Source organism: Rutilus rutilus, assembly GCF_951802725.1.
Source record: "Rutilus rutilus genome assembly, chromosome: 19".
NCBI classification, from domain to species: Eukaryota; Metazoa; Chordata; class Actinopteri; order Cypriniformes; family Leuciscidae; genus Rutilus; species Rutilus rutilus.
In genome coordinates, this window is record NC_140232.1 from 22205031 (window position 1) to 22232673 (window position 27643).

At 37.4% G+C, this 27643-nt stretch overlaps 1 protein-coding gene across 1 annotated transcript; it reads left to right on the top strand.

Annotated features, from left to right (window-relative positions):
- Positions 1–26847, top strand: kcnc4 (potassium voltage-gated channel, Shaw-related subfamily, member 4). Its single transcript, XM_084389006.1, has 4 exons — positions 1–1162; positions 14928–15861; positions 16343–16537; positions 24792–26847. Exons 1-4 carry the CDS (start codon positions 545–547, stop codon positions 24857–24859), a joined length of 1815 nt encoding a protein of 604 aa, XP_084245132.1. The 5' UTR covers positions 1–544; the 3' UTR covers positions 24860–26847.
- The last annotated feature ends 796 nt before the right edge of the window (positions 26848–27643 follow it).

The following is a 27643-nucleotide window of genomic DNA, read 5'->3' on the forward strand; positions in this document are numbered from 1 at the left end:
ACTGATGATACGGTCTCATCCTTCGGCAACAGATGATTTGGTCTAATTCTGATGTACAATCAAAGTTAACATCGCAGACGTTATTCGGGAAGATTTTATTGTAAATTAATTGTTGTGATTAAGGAATAATGCGCGCGCAGGATGGGATTTAATAATTCAACGACGAGGTGACGAGAGTTTTGAAAGAGATGAAATTGGAGGGCATTTTTAGAGTTGTCTGACTTTTATTTGAACTGCTCTGTTTTTCTTTGTAAATGTGATTAGAAATGCCTGAGCACGCGCGCTTAATTCGGTCGTGAAACGCGGACGGTTTGCTCATGTTTTGCTGTTTACTATAGTGTCAAAGTGCCCATGAATGAGGATCCACGCAAGCATCCTCCCATAGACTGAGAGTTTCTCCGTTAACAGGTGGTTGTTCGCGTCTCTGATGGTCATGGTGACGGCGGAAACTCTCTACAGTTGTTCGACTTTTAGAACTGACGACAGCTGCGCAGGTTTTGAAAGCCAAGAGAGTTACTAGGTAAAAGCCTCTCCATCGAAATCTATGATCAGCTCGGTGTGTGTTTCGTCGTACCGCGGGCGCAAGTCAGGCAATAAACCTCCTTCCAAATCATGTCTGAAGGAAGAGATGGCCAGAGGCGAAGACTCGGACAAAATCATAATCAACGTTGGCGGCACGCGCCACGAAACCTACAGGAGCACCCTTAAGACCATACCGGGCACGAGACTCGCCTGGCTCGCCGAAACGGACAACCAGGTGAACCCGGACGCAGACATGGGGCAGACGCCCACCACCAGCGAATTATTTTTTGATCGACACCCGGGCATATTCGCCTATGTGCTGAACTACTACAGGACTGGCAAGCTTCACTGCCCAGCGGATGTGTGCGGCCCTCTGTTCGAGGAGGAGTTGGCATTTTGGGGCATCGATGAGACGGACGTGGAGCCCTGTTGCTGGATGACATACCGCCAGCACAGGGACGCAGAAGAGGCACTTGATATTTTCGAGCCGCCAGACCCTGAGGATACCGAGGACGACCAGGACTTGCCCAGACGCTTCGGCATTGAGGACAGCCCTGACCACTCCAGGGGATGCTGTGAAGTTTGGCAACCAAAAATATGGGCGCTCTTTGAAGATCCATATTCTTCGCGTGCAGCCCGGGTAAGATATTCGAATTCACAATACAAGAATAGGGGGAAAAATAAGGCCTTTGAAATTTTTATTTTTTTTCTTCAACAAATGGTCAAAGAGGTGATCCTTATACTTTATCATGTGAGCTGCTTTATTTCAATTCATCGTATGCATAGGCCATATAGCCTAGAGCATGTGTGAAGTTCCTTTGAAAACTTTTTGTTCCCTAGTTGTTTGTAAACCTTTATTTCAAGGTAAGTACCAAATTAGGCTACTGTGTTATTTCTTTGGTGTCAGAATGTTAAAGAACGTTACATTTTTGTTGTAAAAAGGGGAAACTCATAAAATGTCACAACTCTAAATATCACATATTTGATGATTAAAAGTAATTGGTCATTAAAATTTAAATTGCAATGAATTGAATATCAGTTCAACAGACAACAGCACCAACTGTAGAAAACATGTCTTGATTGTATGATTTTAATTGTTGGATACAATTGCAAAGGTCAAGTGCTCAGAGGCGGGACAGTCCAAAAGGACCTTTTAAAGGGGGACTTTTGGCTACTTTTCATGATAGATTACTTTTATTTTAGATAATCCAAGAGTTCTTTTAACCTGTGTGATTATTGTCTCTATAAATGCTTAAAAAAAAGGTAGTGGGACACCAAATGCCATGTTCATGGAATGAGCCATAACCTGATCACAATATGCGCATCTAAATTAGAAACCATTTTAAAATGATTGACAAAAATAGACTTGCATCATGCAGTATTTAGTGTCAGTTATGCACATCTAACAGGTGATGCATGCCAACAGGTGTTGTTGCATTATGGCCATTAGAGTTTTCAGGCTTTAGTCTCAATTTGTAAGGTAGTTTTGAATAAATGTCATGATCACAGATCCATCTTTACTCTGTGGTTACGGGTGGAAACACAATCAGCACAAACTGTCTATTGAATGGCACCTGTCTCACACTGTTGCAAACATGCACTCACCCAGATGCCACCTGCTCTAATGTGTCACATGCTGATGTCAGATGTGTGAAATCCTCTCTTGCTGTGATGGATGAATGTCATTTGGAGACATTTCTACGATGCTACAGAGTCAAAATGATTTATCAAAAGTTGTGCAACATTCAGATTTGTCTATTTGTCTCCTTTATTGCTAGGTTGGTTATTTACTAGCAGATAAATTGCCTTAAACCAGCTCTACTAGACAGAGAATGCGTATTGAGGGCTGTGTCAGAGGAGTGGTCTTTAGATTTTGAGGCTTAATGTTAGTCAAGATTCAATCAGTGTGTGCAAACGACAAACTAAAATAGGAGAAAGTAAGAGAGCATGGACACAGTGCCTTTAAAATGCTTTTAAAATGTCTATATGTCCGTTGTAAGTCCACCAAATGATGATGAGATGATGAGAAGGATCGACTCGCAGGCATTAACCATGATTAGAATAAAACGTTTCACCTCTCACTCGTAGAATAAAGTGTATCACCGCTCACAGTTCTTCAGCTGGTTGGTTTGATTTATTTGTGTGATAATGTTCTCATTAGATAGTCATGAAAAGTGCTCACCTTAATTTGATCAAAAATACAGTAAAAACAGTAATATTGTGAAATAGCCTATTCCAATTTAAAGCAGCTCTTTTCTATTTATAATTTTAAAATGTAATTTATTTATTTTATGCCAAAGCTGCTCTTTTCAGCTATTACTCCAGTCTTCAGTGTCACATGATCCTTCAGAAATCATTCTAATATGCTATACATATTTTATGATCAATGTTGAAAACGGTTCCATGATGATATATATATATTTTTTTCAGTATTCTTTGATGAATAGAAAGTTTAATAGATTACCTTCATTTGAAATAGAAATTGTTTGTAACTATAAAAACGATAAAATTGAAGTATTCATTTCTTACAGACGGCAAACTTGCCCTGATTTTGTTATCACGTCTATTTTGTGCATTTTATAGCTAATCATATCTTTTATATCTGAGTTTTTTGAAGCAAAATTCGAAGTGTAATGAAATCACAAGCAAGAGCACCCTTGGCAGAGCATACAGTCACTACTGTAATGAGCTTTTTAAATCAGTAATGTGAAAGCTTTTTATTGTAGGACTAAATCTCTGTTGCAGTATTGAACCCTGGACCTTATGGCTGCTTTTGTTTTTGACCGGGAAATCAATTCTCCCCTTTGAGAAATGTAAAAGTTAGGAATTAATTTAGTTGTTTGGCACAGAGGTCACTAAAAATATATAAAATTACAGTGCTCTCATACAATGTGTCTCTTTTCTCTTTAGGCTACAAAACAGACATCACATTTCATTGATATTCAGTGTGTTTGTCACAGCTGAGCTGCTTTGGTTGTTAACATCTACACAGCTGAGCCATTGCCTTGCAGGTCCATCACTTCATCACTATTAAGCTAGCTGTTTTTTCCTAATTAATTTAGATGATATCCAGCATACAGGCCCGACAGACTAGATGCTGATCACGCCTCTAAGAAAACCAGTAATAGGGAAGAAAGAGGTGAAACAGAACAGATACACTTTCTGAAGAATAAACCTCTCAGAGCAAACAAGACATCATTATATTCCAATCACCCAGAAATGACAAGGAGCAAATGGTTGGGTTTCTTGGACCCTGCTGCTCTTCGGCTCTCTCAATTATCTCTGCCTTGAGAGCATTATGGGCTGCAGGGCTTATGTTACCATATTGACGGCTAGTCAGGCCAGCTAATACAGTTAGAAAAGAGGAAAATCTATCTATGAGGGCTTTCATTAATCACGGGATAAAAACGGCAGAGGAGAAATGGAAAGAAATAGAAACACTGCCAACATTTATTTTTTTACAGTATCTTGTCTCCCAGTAAAAATGTCAAAACCTTTAAGATAAATTTACTTAAGTGTATTTTCTTACCCTATTCAAATAATAATTGGACCCAAATGTAGTTTAATGAGTCTACTTGTATTGTCTTCTTCTGCTGAACATAAAATAACAGTTTCAGTTCCCATTGACTTCCATTTTACTTTTTTATCCATCCAATGTGGGTGAACATGATTTCACCAAGTTCAACATGTTCCTGGATCAACTTTTTTTTTGTGTGCCTGGAACAACATTCCAATCGACCAATCAGATTTGAGGGACAAGTTTACAGTTTATATCAAGTTAAGGCTCACAACCACCAGGGTTAGGTGCTTTCAGTGTTATTCACCTATCATTTCCCTCTGATTTTAGGAAGAAGTTATAGAGTTAGGACTACATTTTCAGACAGGGATGTTGACAGAATTTGTTGATCCAGGAGTCTTAGTCTTACGGTACTTGGCAAAATGGAAGTCAATGGGAACCAAAACTGTTTCGTTACCAACATTCTTCAAACTATATTCTTTTGGGTTATACTTTATTTTAAGGTTACGTAGTTACATTGTCCTTACTCAAATAAGTACTGAGTAATATTAATTATACATATACAGCGTTAGAATAAACTGGGAAGGGTCACAGCACTTAAATATTGTTGTCCTATTGCATGCTTCTAATGCTCTCCTCACATTTGTAAGTCACTTTGGATAAAAGCGTTTGCTAAATGATTAAATATAAATGTAATGTAAATATATTTAATGTAATTATGAATAATTTACTGTTATTACTATAGAACATTTAACTATGTCACCTTAAAATAAAGGTTTTGGTGTGTGTGTGTGTGATGTGTAAGGTCTACCTCTAATTACAGCATTACTTTTTCACCGTCATGGTAATTAATCAGTCACCGGGTAATTGACCGAGGGCAGAAACTGTCTGGATGTGTGCCGTGCTAGGCATTCTGCTAGCATGATTTTGAATGGTTGTGTGCTATTAAAAAGCCTTTAGAACTGCTCCTGTGTTTTAAAGGGGCTCTAGTGGAGAAATTATGGATTGAACCTTCATGAGATATCAGAGATCCCTAATATGAACAATATAGCCTGATGTTTAATCATCATTAAAAATGACTTTAAAACAATCTCTAGGCTCAATCTAAGACATGCACGTATTTCCCATTGGCATGTGTGGACAGTAGCCTAACTGTACTTTAGAAAGCCGTGTAGGGAACTCACTGTGAAAGATAATGGTCTCTCCACTCATTAACAAATATGTGATATCCAAAGCGACTTACAAATTAGGAGAGCAATAGAAGCAATTAAACTAACAATAGGACAACAATATGAAAGTACTGTGACCCTTCCAAGTTTAATCTAACGCAGTAAATGAAGATGCGCTGATGTAGTGCATTTTGAACCTTCGTTTTTCTTAAATATGAGCTGGATCTGTGCTGGATTAAGATAAGAGTTTTGCTTTTTAGTGACTCTTTCTGTGCATTGCATCGTTGTGCCAGTAGGTGGCAAAGAGTCTTAATGAGTGAGTCTTTGAATCACTTATTCAACCCATTTGTTTAAACGCACGAATTCATTCAGAAACCAAACAAGTAACCGCCTTTATGAGTGAGTCATTGAATCATTCACTTAATCGATTCATCGAAAACTTTCTTTTTTTGCCAGCAGACTCTCTTCTGTTTGGTGTTTTTTAAAATGGGTGATGCTCCATATCAACCTTTCTTACTCGTTGTGACAACGAACCTATGCCACTTTCACACTATACACGAGTCAAAGGAGCCGGAGCAACCTTTCTCTATTTATGGATATGATGATATGATGGATATTCTGTTGTTATTTGATCATTTTACTAATCTCATTTTTAATCTCTCTCTCTCTCTCTCTCTCTCTCTCTCTCTCTCTCTCTCTCTCTCTCTCTCTCTCTCTCTCTCTCTCTCTCTCTCTCTCTCTCACAAAAGGTGTTGTTTCTTGACCTTTGTTGATGTAGGGGGCTCTGTGGGTGCATGGGTGATACGGCCTAAAATTATTTATTATTACAAATTGTATTGTTACAAATTATTTTGTTAATGATTTTCAAGAAATTAAACAATAGAAAAGAAATCATTTATAACCTGTTGATTTTTTTTCTTTTTTGTACTGGAATTACTTATTTTTGCTATTCTGATCTATTTTCTTGAATGCAATCAACAAAGACTAAGATACAATACCATATGTGAGGAACACAACCCATATAAAATATGATCTTGTTTATTGTTAGACACTGACTGCCTGCTGCCTGCCAGATTCACAGATAGTCTGTTGTTTGATCTAAAAACTATTAAAAATGGAAATAAAAGCTTTTTACAGGCAGGACGAGACAGTTGCTTACACTCTGAAAAGTTTTTGGCAAGAAAGAACGCCCTGTTTGTAATCTCAAAATCAAAACTATGTGTTAAATCAAGCCATAAGAGAGGCTAAATATGAACAGACGCTTTGAACATTTAACCAGAAGACTCGACTGCAGGTCCATTGATGTACGTCTCTTTCTAATAAAATGCACACAGAATTTATACCTGCACAAGCTGGTCCAGGTATGCAGCGAGCCGTGGTCTCCGGTATGAGCCTTATATGAACACAATGAGAGAGTGTATATAACAGACTTGTGTCTCTAGCAGTTTCATAGTTCTGTGCTACAGAGTATGAACAGGTTGGCTTTGTCTGTTTAGAAGTATGGTAAACCATTTGGCATTTAGATAAACCTGTAGATAAATGTCTAAATGTAGATATCCTTCGCAGGCTAGACTTTTTCCCAGACCTATACTCACAGCTTGTTGCAATGACACGTTCACTGCAGTGGTGTTTTGTAATGTTGAGGCTGATTGTTTTTGAGAAAATCATTTAAAAGAAGTCATTGTATTAGCAGAGCAAGATATTACATTTTTGATGAAAATGTTCTAATTTTCTAAATAAACCGTATTTGTGCTTCCAATGGGCAATGATGAATCATTCACAATAAAAGACCAGGAACATTACACTACTGTTACCTGTAGCAAAGACACATTAAATTGATTAATAGTGACAGTAAAGTGACTTAAATACTGTTCTTTCGTACCTTCTATTCATCAAAGAATCATGTTTTCAACATTAATAGTATTAAGACATGTTTCCTAATCAGCATATTCCACAGCACAGGAATCAATTACATTTTAAAACACAGTTATTTTAAATTGAATAGTATTACTGTTTTTACTGTATTTTTGATCAAATAGATGCAGTCAGCCCTGGTAAGCATAATAAACTTATTTCTGAAACATTAAAAAATCGTACCGACCCCAAACTTTTGAACAGTTTGATTTCATGCCGACTTTTTGAAGATTTATATTTTAATTTAATATGTAACATTAAGTAAAAATATAGTCATATAGAAAAACTAAAATCATGGTAGACCATAGAGGGAATAAATAAACCACTGATTGCTCTTTGTAGCAAAATCGTTTCCACAATTATGCACAGTGACAGACTTTTATACACTGAAGAAATACAAGCACAAGGTCAAGGAGGCCAAGCTCGATTCACAATTTAAATTATTCACCCTTTTTATTCCTGGGTTTCCGCAGTTTATCAGACCCTGACCCAAGTGCATTTTGCCCTGACATGTTACTGCAGTGACAGTGTGCCTTGACGTTAATGTTCTTACTCTCAGAAATGAGCATTCACACACAAAAGCCGTTGCAGAGAAATGTATCAAATGCACAAACACTGTTGTTCATGCAGGGAAAAGACAGATTCTCTGGAGAAATGCTTGGCACAACAGCTTATGTGCTACTGGCACTGGACTCAGAGTTATATGACAGACAAAATAATAGTGACTTAATTCATCCCTGGTGTATGTAATTGCTTTAGTTCCCTGCAGTCTGCAGCTTGCTTAGGAACAATATAAAGCATGGAGGGAGTACCTTTTAGGCAGTCAAAGTCATGGTTCACTTGGCATATTGAAGCTTTGCTTAGAATTATACCTTACTTGTGTTAAGCTCTAAAATCTTGCACTCAAAATCTGTTTGTCAATGTCAAACATCATTGTTCTCACATGTCATGTGACCTATCATGATATGGCAAGTTTGAATATGTGAAAGTATCAATGAGATATGAGACCTATGGCAGCGGAGAAGATTCAATTAATAATGTCCACTAATGTTTTTCATTAAAGAAATTAAACACAACACAATAACATAAAACCCTAGCAGAAAGTATAGTACATTCATGGCCATGTTCACCAAAAAAACACAATTACATGTACAGTTTTATCCATTTGGCAGATGCTTTTATCCAAAGCAACGTACATTGCATTCAAGACATTGTATTCATTAATGCATTCTTTGAGAATCAAATCCTTGACCTTGAAGTTGCTAGCACTTTGCAATACTGTTTGAGCAGGATGAAAATGTATTGTGTTATATTTTTGTAAAAGATGTTATTAAAGTAATGGATAGGTAACATATTTGTTTATCCAGTCCTAGGCAAAGCTACAACTATCCTCTGTGATTAAGGTACTAGCACACCTCCCCTGAGGACTTGAATGCTATAGAGTTTATATTTATCCTTTATTCTATATATTCTGAGTCTTCCTACTTTTACTGACATTGTTTTTACTTGTTTAACAGTTATGGCAGGCTTGAATTGTTTTCCATGGAAACTTCATTTGCTCATACAGGTGGACTGGAATGTGACAGCTGTACTATGGGTAAATGTCTTTGTGAGGTGCGACTAAATACAAAATGAGCTGGAGGCTGCTGTAGTGAACAGCTGGTATGGTAGACTATCTAAGTGGACACTCACTGACACAAGCAACACGTTCTCTCTCTCTTTAACACTCTCTCTCACTCACATATACACCGTTCAATAGTTTGGGGTCAGTACGATGTTTTATTTTATTAGGCAAGGATGCATTAAATTGATCAAAAGTGACAGTAAAGACCTTTACATTGTTACAAAATTTTGTATCTGTTTATTTAAACTTAAAAAATGTTAATTATTTAAAAAAAAGTATCATGGTTTTTCAAAAAATATTAAGCAGCACAACTGTTTTCAACATTAATTATAATAAGAAATGTCTCTTGAGGACCAAATCAGCATATTAGAATGATTTCTGAAGGATCATGTGACACTGAAGACTGGAGTAATAATGCTGAAAATTCAGCTTTACATCACAGGAATTTTAAACATTTTTAAGTATATTAAAATAGAAAATATTTCTTTTAGACTAATTCACAATATATATTTTTTACTGTATTTTTTTGTATCAAATAATTGCAGCATTTGTGAGCATAAATTCTTCTTTCTGAGTTCTTTCTGAACTCAAACATTATATATTTTCTTGTCATAGATAAACTCCTAAATCAGAAACATCTGGATGTGTTTGTGAAAGGATGTGTCATTACAAAGCTAGCACATTTGCAGCTATCAACTATTCAACATTTTTTGTGATATACTGTAAGATTTTAGTAGCAGTTATTGTAAAAGTAGTGTTAATAGTGCCAGACTGATTTCAATGAATCACTTTACAAAAATAGTGATTTCTACATCTAAATGAACTCACATAACAATCATTGTTTATTTTTATAATGAATACTAAGTTAACAGCCATCTGGCCTTCCTGTAAATACATTTTTAGCACAGTGTAGCAACCAATAAAGAACCTCTCTGCACTTAATACTGTTAGTGCTCAGATACAAGATCTTAGCTCATATTTTCATACTCTCATATTTTCATGTTTCGTATTGGAAAAAATGGTGTCAGCATACAAAACAGTTGCATTGGATGCATGATATTAGCTTTTGTTTAATGAATTATTTTTAATGAACTGTTGCAATAGAATGTATTTATAATGTGTGTTCTGTCATGTGATATAGTGCTGGATAAACGTGCACAATGACCCATCTGTCCAGCAATTTACAACTCCACTTAAACTGTTTGTATTCAGCACTCTGAAAGGTTTTGCTAATGTTGTAACAATAGCACTCTGTGGGGAGTGAGAGCAGCTTGACTAAATTATTTCACCATTTCCTCATTAGAACACAAACATATCGTAGAGTCCCTTTCTACGAAACTTCGCCTCACACATTACTGAAAATATGGTGTCTGCTTTTATGCGAAGCACAAAATTATAGGCATGAAGAGCTAATATGAGTTAAGGTGCTAGTGTAAGTCAGAGAATTCTGCAGATTTGTTGTGGTAGAAATTTCCTTTAAAAAAATTCTACACGCGACTTTGGAAACAAAATATCTTTATACTAAAATAAACGTAGAACATCTCTGCTCTATTACAATATCTATAATTAAAATATTGTACTATTGTTACTATAACTGATTGCACAATCAATTTTAGCTTCAATATTAAAAGAATCCTAAATCCTAAATTATGATGCTAAAAGTTAAAAGGATTTGGTGTAGACTTATTATTATTGCTAGAAAGATCTCCTGAAGAAGTGCCTTTTAACACAGACACCCTCGCTCGCTCTGCCCACATATGTGTTCTCATTTAATTACCACATTTGAATTTCAGCATCTGAAAAAAAAAAAATGTCTTCATGTGGTCCTGAATAGGATTGAAATTGTTGCTGGTTTAAATCTGAGGGCACTTCCCTTTTTGTGGCCACTTTGCTATTGATTAAAGTTGTACTCAAAAGTACTCAATAAAGCACTTTAATCAGGAGTGAAATGAAAGGGCTGCTGGAAAAGACAACTGTCATACTTCATCTTTGGTTCTCTATGTATTTGCACAAGTGCACTGTGTAAGCAGACTTATTGGAAAAACGTGTCTCTACTGTACCTACATTTTCATAAAGACTCCTTTCACATGGTTCCTTGCGTTATTACGTCAAAACACTTTCACCATAGTGTGTGATTTATACATTTTGATATTTGCATCACATAACCAGCTCCATAAGGCTTTTCTAACATAGTAAACTTGCTCGGTAGTGTCACGGTCACCAGCTAAGTCACCACCTCCTCACTACATTTCCCATCATCCTCCCTGGCCCTCACCTGCATGCACTTCCCAATCACAGAGATCGCTATCACCTGCACATCTTCAATAGCACAGTCAGCATAAAAGCACTCACCTTACACAGTCTCTTGGTCTGGTCTCATTGAGTAAGGACTCACTTCCCTGTCTCTTACCTTCCAACGATTGATGTTTAAGTGTGATCGTCTCCCGTCCTGTTCATCCAAAGTCTCCTTCATAAAACTGAACGCTTGCTGGACAATTCACTTTGAAAGTGTTGCGAAATGTGCAGCAATGAAATATTACTTTGCCGGAATTTCGCCACAGCCAAGTATTGTTGTCTTTGCATAATTCTACTGTTATCTAACAGGGGGAAAAGTGCATGCACAGATATGCTATAGTAAGAGTAAAGGAAGTTTTCTCATTTTGATCCGTACAACAACAGGAAGTGCTCTATATGGGATCTGAGCTGGGTCCATCCTAGTCACGGGACACATCTGCCCGTCATAAATTTACAGGGTCAATATGTTCACCTTCTCAACAGAGAACTGATGGTTCACCTTCTCAAAAACAAATACCGAGAAGCTTGTTTTGAATGAAGTCAAAGCCAGAGGTCTTCAATAGTTGGAGCTACAGGATGTCTGGCAATTGTTGTTTGATCTGGAGCAATTTTTTTTGTGTGTGTAAAAAAGTATATTAGCAACAAAAAAAGAAAGAAAATAATTTCTTCAACAGTAGAATTTCTGTTCTGTTCAATTTCTCCCCCCCTTAAAATATATGTAAAAAAATGGAAATGGTGTTAAAGTCATGATAAAACGAAAGTAGCAATAGATATTTACCTCCATATAGTGATGTATATCTGAGTGAAATGTGTTAACGGAAAAGAAAGAAAATGTAGGGCAGGAACTTGATTCAATCCATCAGTTGTTGATTGAATGGAGGCAGATTTGTTTTAATGCAAGCTTGCAGTCGATTGTAAGAAAGGGATGGAGTTAATGCGGATGAAATGATTGTCCGGCACAACAAAGATGTTGATCCAGGAACATGTTGTACTTGGTGAAATCACCTTCACCAATGTTAGTATAAGTTAGACTTAAAATGCATATAACTAACAATATGCATGTCTATTCACCAAGAGGTCCTTGACCTGAAAAAAAAACTGAAGACTCCTGATCTTAAAGCTCTGTCAGGGTTTATTAAGCCCGCCAAATCTTGAACAGGCAGCCTGCTGTAATGAATTGTTAAAATGGTTAAAAGTGTCTTCATTTATTACTCCTGTGAGGATGTGCAAACATAAATAAAATTGATTACATCGCCCTTGTGTCGCCCATGGGCTTGTACCTCCTTCAGCGTGACAAGAAGTCAACTGTGTGGTGCTAGTGTGACATGGTTGTCATGGTTACCCAACCCCAAACACGCCCCCCATTCCGCTTGCTTTGCTGCTCCATCCTTTCTTCACATATTCTTCCTCTTTTAGTTTCTTCAAAAAAGAACAATTGCCGCTCAGTCCACATAGATCCATCTAGCTGCTGTTGATTTCATATACAATTTCATTTGATGATTTTCGTTAAACTCTGCACGGCATCATTGTTAGAGATAATTTGGAGCTTAATTTGGGCTAATTTAATTGTTTCTTGCTAATGAAGGAAAAATAAATGGCCTCCATTGGTTGTACATTTTGAGATAATACTGTATGTTAATAAGGAAGGAGACTAATATGGCTCAACAAATAAGGATGGGTGGCCTGGGGACGATGTGAGAGAGTTTCTGGCAAGTGCTGCAAAAAGTGTTTTAAATGTTTTTTAATAACATGAAGAGGTAATGCATTAAACAACTCATTTAAATCTGTGACAAAAAAAGAAAAGAAATTTACTAAATAAAACAAGTTATTTTACCTCAAATATGACTGAAAGTTCATTGCATTGCACTTAATGGAAATAAGTTATGTGAACTATTAAACAGTATAATCAGCATGTTTTGACTGTGTAAGGAGAGAAAATGTTGAAATCAAAGGAATAGTTCACTTAAAAATAAAACTTCTGTCATCATTTACTCACCCTCAATTGTTTCAAACCTGTATAAATGTATATATTTGATATTTTGAAGAAGGTCGGTAACCAAACAGTTGATGTACCCCATGATGACTTCCATAGTATTTTTTCCCCTACTTTTCCCTCTTTTGTGTTCAGCAGAAGAAAGAAATTCATACAGGTTTGAAACAACTTGAGGGTAAATGATGCCATAATTTTTGTTTCAAAGTGAACTATTCCTTTAACTGTTATAAACTCTGTTTTTGTTCAAGGTTACAGTAATATAGGGAAATATCTATTAGCGTTTAATGTTCTGTTATGTTGGGATTTAAAAGGGTTTCTGTTATGTTTGAGTTTTGAGGGGTACCATTATGCTGAAAAGAGCCTATGGTTAGGTCGATGGGTTAGGATGGGCCAATGAATGCCAAAACTATATGCTGCATGTAGCTATATTTGAAAAGCCATAACTGAAAATGCAAGAGCAGTGATAGTTACATTAGCACATGCGTGTTTGCTAAGACTAGCTATTCATTACAGTGGGTTATAGCAAACTATAAACTATAAATAAAATGTTGACTTTTTAGTAATGAAAACGTAATGATTAATATGCAATGTAAACATATTCTGACACATAAAGAAATGCTGCTAAAAATAAAATTGATTCATCTTTGTGGTGTGTAAAATATTGACAAGGCACGTTAAAATATGAACCCACCAATATATATATATTTTCTCTCGAGTTGAATATGAATGCTATGAAGTTATAATACATTAACCAGAATTATGTTAGCCAATATACCATCATAAGGAATTTAAATGGGAGAAATACAATAAATATGCATGAACAAAAATATTTATTTTACATGTGTGAAGGGACATAAATTCAATTGCATTTACATAATTGATACAAAGGCTCTGGGTTTAGATATCGTATGGTTTCAATGGTTTGCGAAGAATGTCATCTTTTCAGACTGTCATCATAAATTGTGAAAATGCTTACTGTGCAAATATTCATTAAAATGTCATGGCCCAATTAGAGGTGTGCGATCTTCCCAAAATTTCATATCACGATCTTATAACAAAGAGTCACGATCCACAATGTACTATCGAGAATATCCAGACTGGAACAAGCCTATGGATTCATCTATTTGCACAATAAAAAAAAAACAGTATTGCATTAAACAATCAGTTGTCAAAATAGTCATTAAACCCTAAGTTAAACTTTAAAACACTGCATAGTCTTCACTGTACAAATTAACATTGATTGTCAAGAGCAGTGAGTGATTTTGTCTTTGTCTTTTGTTTAACATTAATGACACAGACAGCAGCAGTTTTTTAAACCAAATGCATGGATCTAATATAATGACATGCATCCAATTTCTTTATTCACTGAAGACATAACTGACTGGACATTTTGACATATTTTTGTGTATATTTGACCATTTACGCGTGCACCTGAAACCCCAAGTATACTTTGCTCGTCTGTGTTCTGCTCCGTCTCGCAGTGCGCTCACAGAAAGCACGTGGGGATCAGTCTCTTTCTCAGTTCAATGCACTTTTAATAACTTTTTTTAAAACAAAGCATGTACCGCAGTAGACTCACATTACATAATTTGACTGATTTGCGTCACCATGCATGAAAGACACTTGATAGAGACACATGATATAAGTTGGCCAGTCAGCACAGCCATCCAGTAGGCCGTCATTGCTGTATTTTAACATTATTACAAGGACATAAAAGATCACAATCTCTATAGATTCGCTTGAAAAGTAGATTGTAGGCGTCTTCAAGATTGATCACAATATAAAATCGTCTGATCATCCACCCCTACGTCCAATCAAATGTATTTAAAAACTTGTTTGAGTTGTGTTTTATTTCTAGTCTAATCTACTTACATCTACATTTGTCTGTTTCAGATTATTGCCTTTGTCTCTCTCTTTTTCATCCTGGTGTCCATCACTAACTTCTGCCTGGAGACCCATGAGGCCTTTAATGAGCTTGTTAATCGCACTGACACAGCTTCAGTCGGAAACACCACAGGGACCTTCAGGCTGGAGATGGAGACCAAACCAGTGCTCATGCTGGTGGAGGGAATCTGCGTGGTTTGGTTTACCTTTGAGTTCCTGGTCCGCATCATATGTTGCCCGAACAAGCTTCTCTTCATCAAGAACACGCTAAACATCATTGACTTTGTAGCCATCCTGCCTTTCTACCTGGAGATGAGTTTGAGTTGGCTCACATCTAAAGCTGCCAAGGATGTCCTGGGATTTCTGCGCGTGGTCCGTTTCGTGCGCATCCTACGGATCTTTAAGCTCACGCGACATTTTGTGGGTCTCAGGGTCCTTGGCCACACCTTGCGGGCGAGTGTCAATGAGTTTTGCCTTCTCATCATCTTTCTTGCTCTCGGGGTGCTCATCTTCGCCACCATGATCTACTACGCCGAACGTATCGGTGCAGATCCCCAAGACCCTAGTGGCAGCAATCACACTCATTTCAAGAACATTCCCATTAGCTTCTGGTGGGCGGTGGTCACCATGACGACACTAGGTTATGGGGACATGTACCCTAAGACGTGGCTGGGGATGATGGTCGGTGCGTTATGCGCATTAGCGGGCGTGCTTACCATCGCCATGCCAGTGCCCGTTATCGTTAACAATTTTGGGATGTACTACTCGCTGGCTATGGCCAAGCAGAAGCTGCCCAAGAAGAAGAAGAAGCACAACCCAAACCCAGATATGGTGATAGACTCTGCCTCATTTGGGAAGTCTGAAAGCAACTCGCCAAGAAACAGCACACAGAGTGACACATGCCCCCTCGCCGCTGAGGAGAACATCGGAAGAAACCGCTCAGGTAGAACATCAGGATTTTCATGACAATTGTGATGTCTGAGAGGATGTATGAAACTATATGGTACAATAAGGCTAAAGACTCCTGGAATATAAAGCCATGTCTTTCAAAATACTAAATAGTAACACAAAATCATCATATCAGATTTGTTTTAAGTGATTAAATCAATTGTTTTGGCAAAGCAAAACATAACCCCGAAATCCTTAACAGAGCATTATATAGGAAATATTACAATAATTACATCAAATATATTAACATGGATCCTTAAAACATCCTTAAAACAAGATATATTAAAAAAATACCATTTATATTAAGATTTTTCTCAAAGTAAGCATAAATCTAACAACATTTTTTGTGCAGTTTATGCTAATTCTTATAATTAACATTATATTCACTGCAAATATTGAAATCTGTTCTCTCTTGATGGCCAACATTGCCATGAAAACTGACATGCATGTTTTTGTCTTTTTTATCCCGTTGTCAGATTCAAAGCAGAATGGCGATGCCAACGTTACTCTTTCAGAAGAGGAGGGCTGCAGTCTGACCCAACCGCTCTCTCCCAGCGAGAGGTGGACCCTCCGATGTTCACGCAACAGAGACAAGACCATGAAAGAGGCAACTTGCTTCCTGCTGAATTCTGGAGACTTTTCTTGCGGAGCTGAACCCACCATCCACACAGGTAAAGGGGAACTGCTGGCTATGGAGTTAGTCCTATCCTTTAGGAGAAATGGTACTGATAAATATGAGCTTCAACCCATTTTCAGTGTCAAAATATAAAAGAGTAAAGTCTTTTTAAAGTGGACTAATAATAATAATAATAATATAGCTATTATTATTATTATCCCTAAGATAGTGATATATAATGTGGTAGATTTTTCCCTAAACCTAACTATCTGGGTCTCGTCTACAAATCGACGTCCCCGAATGTCTACTGTCGACGTTTAGTCTATCTGGGTCTCTTCTACAAATCGACGTCCCCGAATGTCTACTGTTGACGTTTAGTCTATCTGGGTCTCGTCTACAGATCGACGTCCCCGAATGTCTACTGTTGACGTTTAGTCTATCTGGGTCTCATCTACAAATCGACGTCCCCGAATGTCTACTGTCGACGTTTAGTCTATCTGGGTCTCGTCTACAAATCGACATCCCCATTCAATAATAGTCACCTAACTAACTTGTTCCCCTAAACTAGCTTACTTCCTAAACTAGCTTCCTGCGCCGGAATAATCGACAAACAGACTCAAGCAAATGTCCTTTAAATGCTTTAATCACGGCCAGGAGATCTTCCCAAGCAGTTCTCACGGAATCTCTCCCAAGAAGCAAGGCCGGAGGATCTCAGACAAATTCCATTGAGAATCCCACCATAAAACACGGATACAACAGTTTTGATAGAATCGAGAAAACAAATAAGACTAACATGTCAGCTTCAATATGATTGGTTCAATTGGTTCAAAAGCCCCAACCTTTTTCCACAAGCAAACTCTGTTTTTTTGATTACTCATCACAAGGTTTGAGAACTAGTAATCTGTTTAGTTTCACCTCCCCTATTTGTTATTTATACACACACACATACACACTCAAAGTCACAAGTTTTCCCCAAAGAGTTTGGAAACATTTAGAAGCATATGAATGTCGTTCCTGCAAGAAAAACAATTGTTAATTGATTAATTAACCTTGATTAATTAAAAACTCCATCACAATAACTAGTGTAATTCAACTGCACTGTATAATATAAATGTTAATGAAAAATTAAGTATTTTAATCATTTTACTTTACACTACACTAGTAAAATCCCAAATGAATGATGTTTTTTTGCATTTATTGTGAATTGAGCCGAAATCACTAGCCGCGTTTCCATTACCCTTCAAATAGCGCAAATTGGGCGCAATAGCTTCAAATAGCGCAAATACGCTCGCATGAGGTGGTTTTTCAGACAATTCGAAAAAGGAATATTTCGCAAAACTGCAATGGAAGCAGTTTTTGCGCATTTACAGGTCACCTGACGTAGATGACGTGGTATGTTTTGGACAGAAGACGAGACAGAGTTCTTTATGAAATTCATAAAAGACAAAAGAATTGCAGGAATACTGGATTCTAAAACTCAAAGAAATACCTCAACCAAGAGCTAGAAGCAGATATGAGGGAGAAACACCTCATATGTGCCACTCACAAGTATAAGGGGTTTCCTTACCATTAATGCTTGGATAATACGTCTCCTTCCATTAAAAATAATGACTAGTGCGGTGGCTTGGATATATATAAACTATATAAACCTACCAACATCCGTTGCCATGGAATGACTGATCATGAGAGGAAAAAAAGACGTTTTAGTTAATGGAAACGCCGTCATTTCGCAATATTTGTTTATCGACATTTAGAGAATTTTTTTTTTTTTTTTTTTTTTTTTTGCGCAAATCTGTAATGGAAACACGCCTACTGGCTCATTAGCTATTCACATGCCATGCTTCGTTCTGAAACACGCATAACGCGTATTTTAGTTCAATTGACAGATGCTTTATGCAATGGCATAAAACACAACATTAGTGATCTTTTATGTTATTATAAGAAGTGTAAAAATCTTTTGGTTTGTGGTGGAACTGAGGTGAAACAAATTACAGTTTTTTTCAATTGCTTAAGCACAATTTTGAAAACAGGGCCCGGTTTTTCAAACCCGTTGACACAATTAGCACAACACTACACCAAAGTAGCACTACACCTCAGATCATTTGCAAAATGGAACACTTTTGTCAGAACTATACGTCTTATAAAACCTTATTTTGTTGTCATAACATAAACACAACCATCATATCATGGGCGTCGGAACCATTGTATATGGGTGGGACCGGACCCACCCACTTTTTAAGATCAATGATATTATACCCACTCACTTTTACCACCTCTAATTCAGCGCATTTGTCTGTTCGCTTTTCAGAGCGTCGTCAGTCAAATCCATTCCACTTGAGGAATTAAATTAAATATTTTTTTTAATTAAAATTAATAAATTAAACTCCATTTCCGCTGAATCGCTACATTATATTTCTCAACGAGCCGCAACTGACGAAAGTAACCGCCCGTTGTACCTTTCCAGTCAAATATTGCGTTGCAAACATCAATAACAGCTTTAAGTTGTCATTGCTGGCAAATGACCATATTAGGGGGATAATCCACGGATAGCTGTGCATTTAATGCACGACGTGGAGGCAAAGCACCGCCCGACGTTACGTGGAGTTTAGTTTACTTGTTTAATTAAAAGGCACCAGAATGAAATGGTATTTACTCCAGTAACATTTTTCTGGGGGAGGACCCACCCACTTTTTTTTTTCTTCCTACGCCAATGCATCGTCTGATTCTGTTTGAATCAGTTAAACACTCCTGTGCTTAACCTAAAACACTTTTACACAGAGAAAGTGGAAAAATAAATTCACCAACATCACATGACACCAATTGTGCAGACTAATGAAAATATTTATTTCTTTTCATGTACTCAAGTCAGTCAATACTGAACATTTCAACAAAACATTCATAACAAAACATTTTCCAGTTTTCATACAGTATTACTGAACATACCATTGTACTGTAAGCTTACAGTAGTGCATAAATTACATATCCAGTTCAGTATAGGAAGGGGGAGTATGGTGGAAGGTATTGAACTGTAAATTGTGGGTGTTGTTGAAACCAGTTTTGGGCCAGAGCAGAACGATGGAAAGCTACATTGTCCCAGACGACAATGTATTGCACCTGGTCCCTTTGGTTTGCTGCTGTGATAATATTGTGTAATCTAATGTAAGATTAGGAGGTCAGTATTGTAAGGACCCAAGTTGGCATGGCGGTGGAGGACCCCATTCTGTGTAATGGCAGCACAAAGGGTAATGTAACGTTGCCTGAATTTCCTGAAAACCTGTCTGAATTTCTTTCAAATGGCACATTATACAGTTGTTTAATCAGAACTTGATGTTTTTTAAGGATACGGGCTATTGTTGACAGAGAGACCTGTTGGACATTATTGAAAATTGGGTGATCATTGACAATATGGCTTTGAATTTCTCTAAGTCTGATTGCATTATTGGCCAAAACGAGGTTTATGATCTCTCTCTCTCTTGCTCCTGTGTGAACATGGGGCCCCTCCCTCCTTGGTGTTCTCGACGTTCAATCCTATGTTGGCCAAACAAAATACATGTAGCTTACTGTAAAATGATACATGGAATAGATACCAAAACTCTTGATATAGTACATGCAGTAAGCTATGGATCTTCTGTTGACAGAAGATACGTTACTCACCTGTGCTCTTGACGAAATGTCCGAACTATTGATGCCACCGTGTACCTGCTTAGGTTAGGCTGTGCTCTCAGTCCAGCCTCCCTCAGTGTTAGTCCGTAATTTCAGTACACAGATTTGGTTGTCTTCTTCTTTGTGTATGTCCTACCCTACCCCTCCTCCAGGTCTCGGTCTCCCTCTCCCGATTCCCCATCTCATCCGCACTCTCCCTCTTCTTCTGACACCGTCCATTTTTGTTGAAGGCAGGTGAACTTACCTGTTGCCTTTTTGAGTGCTTAAACCTGATTGGTGTGTCTACAATTAAGCACCAGTGTGTGTGCATACCTGGTGGCTGTGTTTAACCAATTGGTTCATGGGTATGTTCATTTGAAAGGCTTTGCTTTGTGCTTTGTCCACATTGAAATAAACTGTAAATGGCAGGACACCACAGGTATGGGAAACACTGTTTGTATATATATTGCAAAATGATCATGGGTTAGGTCTTGTCTTTTGTTTGGATTTATCTTACAAAAATGACCTGCTGATTGTAGATTATAATTTTATTTTATTTTTTTACCAAATGAATAAATAAATAGGTATGACATTGTTTTGAGTCAAAATTATTTTATTATAATTATGACAAGCAAGAGCCTGCAGAGTGCAATGTGGGACATGAAACTAGCAGTGATATCCTGGAAATTGTTCAGCTGTGCAGTTTAAAGGTCATTATAAAAAAAATATTTGACCGCAAATTGCCATTATTGATCAGAATAAAGTATTATAGAGTGCCATAAAATAAGTGCAGATATTCTGTAACTGACACTTCAAAACTGAGAGAAATAGGATGATAACATCACACAAAACAAGGAGATGTTGAACAACATCATGATGGACAAACCATTTGACAAACCCGACATCCTTCATTAATGGCTGCTGTCAAGTCAGACTTCATCTCAGCCTGACTGACTTGCACCTCAGCCCCCAAATTCCCCAAAGCTCTGACAGGTTGCCGGCAGTCTATTTCTGGAGATAATCGCTTGATCACGAGCTGCTTGAGCAAACATTCCACCTTTTACATCCTCGTCTGCTGATGTAAAACAGGAGCTTATTAGCGCCTGTTGCTGAAAAGGTGGGAAAAATCATCTGAAATCCATAATAGAACATTACACCTGAAAAACTTGGGATTGCAGTATTTCTTGCAACTGGGAATTGCTACAGTTTTCATCTAGTTGTTTTTCTATTATGCCTCCATTACTGCGTTTTGAGCCTGAGCGTACATTTGGGTTCACTTAATGTGTAAATTAATGAATATTTCCATAAATTAATAAATGCATAATTAAATATAGTCCGGTGATCTCATCTATGACTAGTTGATGTAGCATGAACATGAATTTTCATTTCAAGAGGCAATAAAAGGAAATATGAATATTAATCCCACCAGTTAGCATGCTTGCTTGTTTTTGATTTCCTTTTCCCTCCATTCTTGGAAGATTCAAACAGAGGTCGTCTAAGCCTTTCAGACATTCTGTGATGGTTGATTTCTTGTTTGTGTGAAAAGCATGCAATTTTCCTTGCTGATGTGGAGACAGATGCACTCTGTGAATCAATGAGGGGCAGAGCGACGTACAGCAGCTGTGGTCCTGACAGAAAACGAACAGTGATTACAGGCAATAATTTCCTCACCAGACATAGCAAAGATGCTCCATCCTTGGAAATGTCATCGCTGATGTTAAAAATAAATATGTACGAATGATCTATAGGCCAGAGACTCATGGCATTTCATCTGTTTGTTTATTTGTTGTGTGAAACATATGAAAACAAGTCAAGCCAATTTAGCTATAGCATATTTAGATTGTTATTTGAAAAATACACACACACACACACACACACACACACACACACACACACACACACACACACACACACACACACACACAGGGCAGAGGACAGAGGGCCCAATTTTAACGATATAAGCGCATGGTCTAAAGCGCAGGGCCCATCACTTAGGGTGTGTCCAATCCACTTTTGCTAACGACGGGAAAAATGGTCTAAAAGGGTTGTCCATATTCTAATGAATGGGTGTGTTTTGGGATTTACGTGCGTTAAACCAATCAGACTATCATCTCCCATTCCTTTTAAATGCCAGTTATGCTCGCGCCATCTACGGGACAAGCCCATCTGCGGGACAAGCCGGATTCCACCATATCTTTATGTACACAATAATAATCTTTAACATTGTAATCCTTTTCATTTTAATATTTGGTATGTTTGTGTGCTGCTGTGCGTCAGCTGTGTGTTTAATAAGCAGAGTGTACGCGCGTTGTAGACCCACCTATAGGCGCACATTACTAACGCGCTCTTTAAATAACAAATAAAAATATTGCGCCAGGTTTATTACTTTAGACCAGGTTTCAGTTGGTCAATGGCGCAGTTTATTTCGGTTGCTCAAAATAGCAACGCGCCAACAATGCGCCAGAACACACCTCGTTTTCAGACCAACACGCCCATGGGCGCACAAATGGGCGCAAAATGCATTTGCTATTTAAACAACGTGGCGCAGGACGTGAAAATAATAACTGTGTCGGACTGAAACTAGCAAAAAAAACACTTGTTTTCCTTGACGCTGCATTGTCCCGGGTGTAAGATAGGGCCCAGAGTCTCCCTGGCTGGCCACTGTCTTCCCTCATGCAGCAAGGCTTTTTCAAGCTGACTTCTTTCTTGATTTGTGAGTAATTATGTGGAAAGCCTGTCATCCACCAGTGAAAGGCATCATCTACAGTAGTCCTGATGTGAGTTATGGATCTGCTTCTGGTCCCAAGGTAGCTCAACTTAATTGATGCTAATAGGTTTCCATTAGCAACATGGACAAACCCCACAGCTTCCCCAGAGTGTCTGAGTTCACTGCAAAGCTTCTGAATTCTAAATTCTGAATTTTAATTGGCAGAAATCTTTTTCTACATGAACAGTCTTATATAAAAACATATGCCGTGCTGTTGTCTAAAGATTTGCTTGATTCAATGATCTAAATCACACCACTTCTTTACATCAGTCAGTCTCATATATTAACTTTATTAAAGGGATAGTTCGGCCAAAAATTATATTTAACCCATGATTTACTCACCCTCAAGCCGTTCGAGATGTAGGACGTAGGAAGCGTCGTGACGTAGAACGAACGTAGAGTTTTGTTTTGCTCTGCTCTCTGGCTGCGCTGTCACGTTCGTTCTACGTCACGACGCTTCCTACGCTACGTCCTACGTCATACGCCAGCATCCATCTCCGTGAACGCGCGTCGACCGCTACCGGAAGCCAGTAATTTTCGTTTATAAAGTTTTAAATATGTATATTTTTACGACAAAACCGCACGGATTACCCTCAGAAGGCCTTCGTTTATCCCCCTGGAGCCGGATGGATTACTTTTGTGAAGGATGCATGCACATTTTGGGACTTGAAGGAGGTGGACCCCATTATAACCACTGAAAGATCGAAGACATTTTCTAAAATAACTGAAAATGTGTTCGTCTGAAAAAAGATTGACATATACTTCTTGAACGGCTTAAGGATGAGTAAATCATGGGTTAAATATCATTTTTGGCCGAACTATCCCTTTAAGAGGAAATATTTTCCCCCTGCTATTGAATTTCTGGGCCAGTTTTCACCTTGTGGTAGAAATTCCCCATAGCACCTGGCTTAAGCTAAATGAGACGTCTCCACTTCAACACCTACAAAGTTATACTCTACTAGGCATCTCCACTTCGACGCCTGCTTCAAGTCGGACAACGTCTAACCCATTATGAACACTATTACTCGGTAATAAGGTATCTAGTTCTCCGCTGACCTGCTTCGCAGAAGCAACCACCAGACAGACTCCAGACAATGCCTTTGAATATGCTTTAATCACGGCCGGAGGATCTCAGACCAATTTCAGAGAGAATCCGCCCAACAAAAAGAGAACAGCAGTTTATATAGAATAAGTGCATGACAAAGGTGACAAGATTAATTTCATAATTTTTTCTAATATGATTGGTACTTCTTATGCATAATTCTCTGTTACTAGGTTAAAGCACATTTTGATTCCTTGATACTTTAGCTTGTTGCTAGGGTCATGAGGTGATATATAGATATAGATATATAAAGCGATCAAGTTTGTTTCGTTATTAAAGTGGGCATTGTGGGTAAAGTGGGTTTTATTTTCAATATAAAGCATTTTGATTTATTTGGGTTTATTATGGGCTTCTTGTTCTGTGTTTTCTTGCAAGATCTGGCAACACGAGCAAGTAAACGCTCGTACCTCTTTCCCTGTGATTTCTTTTACCATGCATACAGAAGAGAGACAGATCTATGATGTGCATTTAAATACGTCATTAACAACTAGGTACAGTGAACACACTGCATATAATTTTTGTAAATGCGGTTGTCACTACCTGCATTTTTTGTGAGATAATTTAGTTGTAGAATGCGGTTGTCATTCCCGTAACTTGCTGAACTGTGTCTGTACAGAACAGGATTAGGCACTTGAAGGGGAATTGACAACTGAATTTAGCTGCAGTGTGTACATGGCATAATTCCCTTTCATCTCTCTTGCGTTAACATTTTTGCTGGTTAATTTCTGACCCTGCCGTGTGTGTATTAGTATGGTAAGTTTGGTTTAACTGTTTTCTCTCTTTGTGTCTTTGTTTCAGAGAGCTGTAAAGACACTCTCACAACCCCAGCAAACTACACTCAAGCAGAAGTCAGCTTCCTGACCTAAGGGACTTGGTCCTGATAGGACTCTTCTGAGATGCTCACCAATCAATCATCTTCTCATTAGTCATGCATCATCTATCTCAGTCAAGGGTGCGATACCCCTGTAGACTGGTAAAATATGGATCATCATCATCTGTCCGTTTTTCAAGCTGCCAGGCATGTATTAGCATGATAGAGTACTTTTGGTCAAAATCTATCTTTAATGTACTTTTATATTTAGGGCACATAAAAATCCTACCCGAAGTTACTCTTTAAAATATTAATGATGATCAATGTTGCTTGAGACCCCATTAAAATTGCATAATTGTAAGTGCTAGTTAAATGCTGAAAGTTTACAAAATAACTTTATTACCATTTTTAGAGACTTTTTAAAAGGACAAACCTTTCAATATGTCTTTCCTGTCAAGATTATCTATCTTAAAGTGCAAATTCAGACTGAAACTTATGATACCATTAGAAATGTGCACTGTTCCTGTTCTAGATACACTACTGTTCAAAAGTTTGAGTCTGTAAAATTGATGTTTTTGAAAGAAGACTCTTATGCTCACCAATAAAAAATACAGTAAAACCAGTAATATTGTGATATATTATTACAATTTAATGTAACAGTTTTATATTTTAATGTATTTTAAAATTAAATGTATTCCTGTAATGGCAAAGCTGAATTTTCAGCATTATTACTCCAGTCTTCAGTGTCACATGAGCCTTCAGAAATCATTCTGATATGCTGATTTGCCGCTCAAGAAACATTTATTATTGTTATCAATGTTATTATCACAGTTGTGCTGCTTAAACATTTTATGAAAACTGTAATTCTTTGTTCATAATTCTTTGATTCCAAAGAACAGCATTTATTTGAAATATAATTAAATTGTAACTATGTAAAAGTCTTTACTGTCCCTTTTGATCAATTTAAGGAATATTTGCTGTATAAAAATACAAATTTCTTTCAAAAAACAAACAAACAAACTTTTGAACAGTAATATACATCAATATCTCTAAAACATTTCTCCCCTCAGGATACAAATTCTCAGCTTGTCTTTATTTGGACAAAAGCAGAAACCACCCTGTGTCTGTACAGTATCTTCCAGAGATCACAGGCCAACTAACACAACTGTAAGAATGACCCATTAATCACTGTACAAATAACCCTCAAACAAGGTTCTTCAAGAGCAGTTTTCCAAACTTATTTTATTTCGAAGGCAGTTTCTTATAAAGAAAATAAATAAAAAAGTTTTATTAAATTTATTAAAGAACACAGTAGCAGCTGAATGCTTTTCCAACCATCGTTTTCTGTAATATAAATTACATGAAGTCTTACATTTGAAATCATCAATATATGTAACATCGCTGGTTGAGATGGGACCAAAATCTGAAAACTTTGTTCTGCTATGTTAGTTCACTGTAATCTAATCTTCTTTTTGTACACGCTGTATAACCTGTCCTACTGTCTTGTAATACTACTAATTATATTAATTTTAACAATAATAATAATAATAATGATATAAAAAAAGTAGTATACTTTGTTGTTAAGAAAGGCTTATATTGTTGAGATGTCAATCATGTTCGCACACAGACAAAAAAAAAAAAAAAGTTTTTGTACAACACTTTTTTTCTGATTTGTTGTCTGCCATAGTTGCCTTATGTTTCGTAACAACAGTTCAAGTGAAACGTTATTTAGAGCCAAAAAGTGCATCATGTAAATATCAGTACTGCTGTATGTAGCAGAGTATCATTATCTATCAAGAAGGTGCATTCACTGTCTAGTTATACAGTCCAACAGTATCTGCCTTTAGCCAGTAACCGTGAGTTTGTTTGTGTGTTTCAGGGATGACGTAACATGCTAAAAAAGAGGCTAATACAGTACACCAATAGATGATATGGTACAGCACTGTAACTTTTGGATAAACATGTACAATGTTATATGTCTAAAGAAAAAGCAGTTCATATCTTGTATTATGTAGGCATGTGTGTCTATGCATCTCTGCAGGAATACGAATAAAATCTAAATATTGAACTGAGGTTTGTGCTGCTTTATTTCAAGCGGTGTCCCATCATTGTCTGAGCTGTGTGTTTTGGAATACAGATGTTCTTGTGTATTTGATTTGAGAATGAGAGCCAAAGCCTCAGTGCGTCTGTCTGATTGCAGACCTGAGCTTGTGCTGGCTCCACTTGTACACTTTTAAACAGAGTGGAATACACATCCATCTCCATGGCAACTGTGTGAGATAAGTCCCACTAATTGTTGTTTAGCTCCTTCATTCTCTATATGCATCTCTTTCTTTCCCCATTTCTGTCTCTCTCTTCTTCAATATTCTCCATATCGCAATAGTCCCCATACCATACTACTTTAAAAAGTGGTAACATGCAATAAAGGGGCTATTTCTGCCTGATCTAACCGTTAAATGTGTCATATAATGCCCCTTTTCACAAGATGTAATTTGAATCTATGGTGTCCCCAGAACGTGTTTGTGAAATTTCAGCTCAAAATACCCCGAAGATAATTTATTATAGCTTGTCAAATTTGCCCCTTTTTGCTTTTTGGGTGTGAGCAAAAACGCGCAGTTTTTGTGTGTGTCCCTTTAAATGCAAATGAGCTGCTACTCCCCGCCCCCCCTTCAGAAGACTGCCGATCAACGTAAATCTCACTCCAAAACCTCAGATAACCAGTAGTAGCGGAGTGCAGCCGTACGGAGAGACTCGGGAAGAGGTTGCAACTTTTAGACTGCACCTGGACGTTTCTGAATGGTTAGTGGAAACATTTATATAGTTGTTGTGGAGTTACATT

Bases quoted from the DNA above. Each gene is read 5' to 3' on its own strand.
- kcnc4 (XM_084389006.1), top strand. From the start codon at position 545: ATGATCAGCTCGGTGTGTGTTTCGTCGTACCGCGGGCGCAAGTCAGGC. The intron at 15,862-16,342 runs GTAGAACATCAG...TCCCGTTGTCAG, and splicing joins CATCGGAAGAAACCGCTCAG to ATTCAAAGCAGAATGGCGAT. The intron at 16,538-24,791 runs GTAAAGGGGAAC...TCTTTGTTTCAG, and splicing joins TGAACCCACCATCCACACAG to AGAGCTGTAAAGACACTCTC.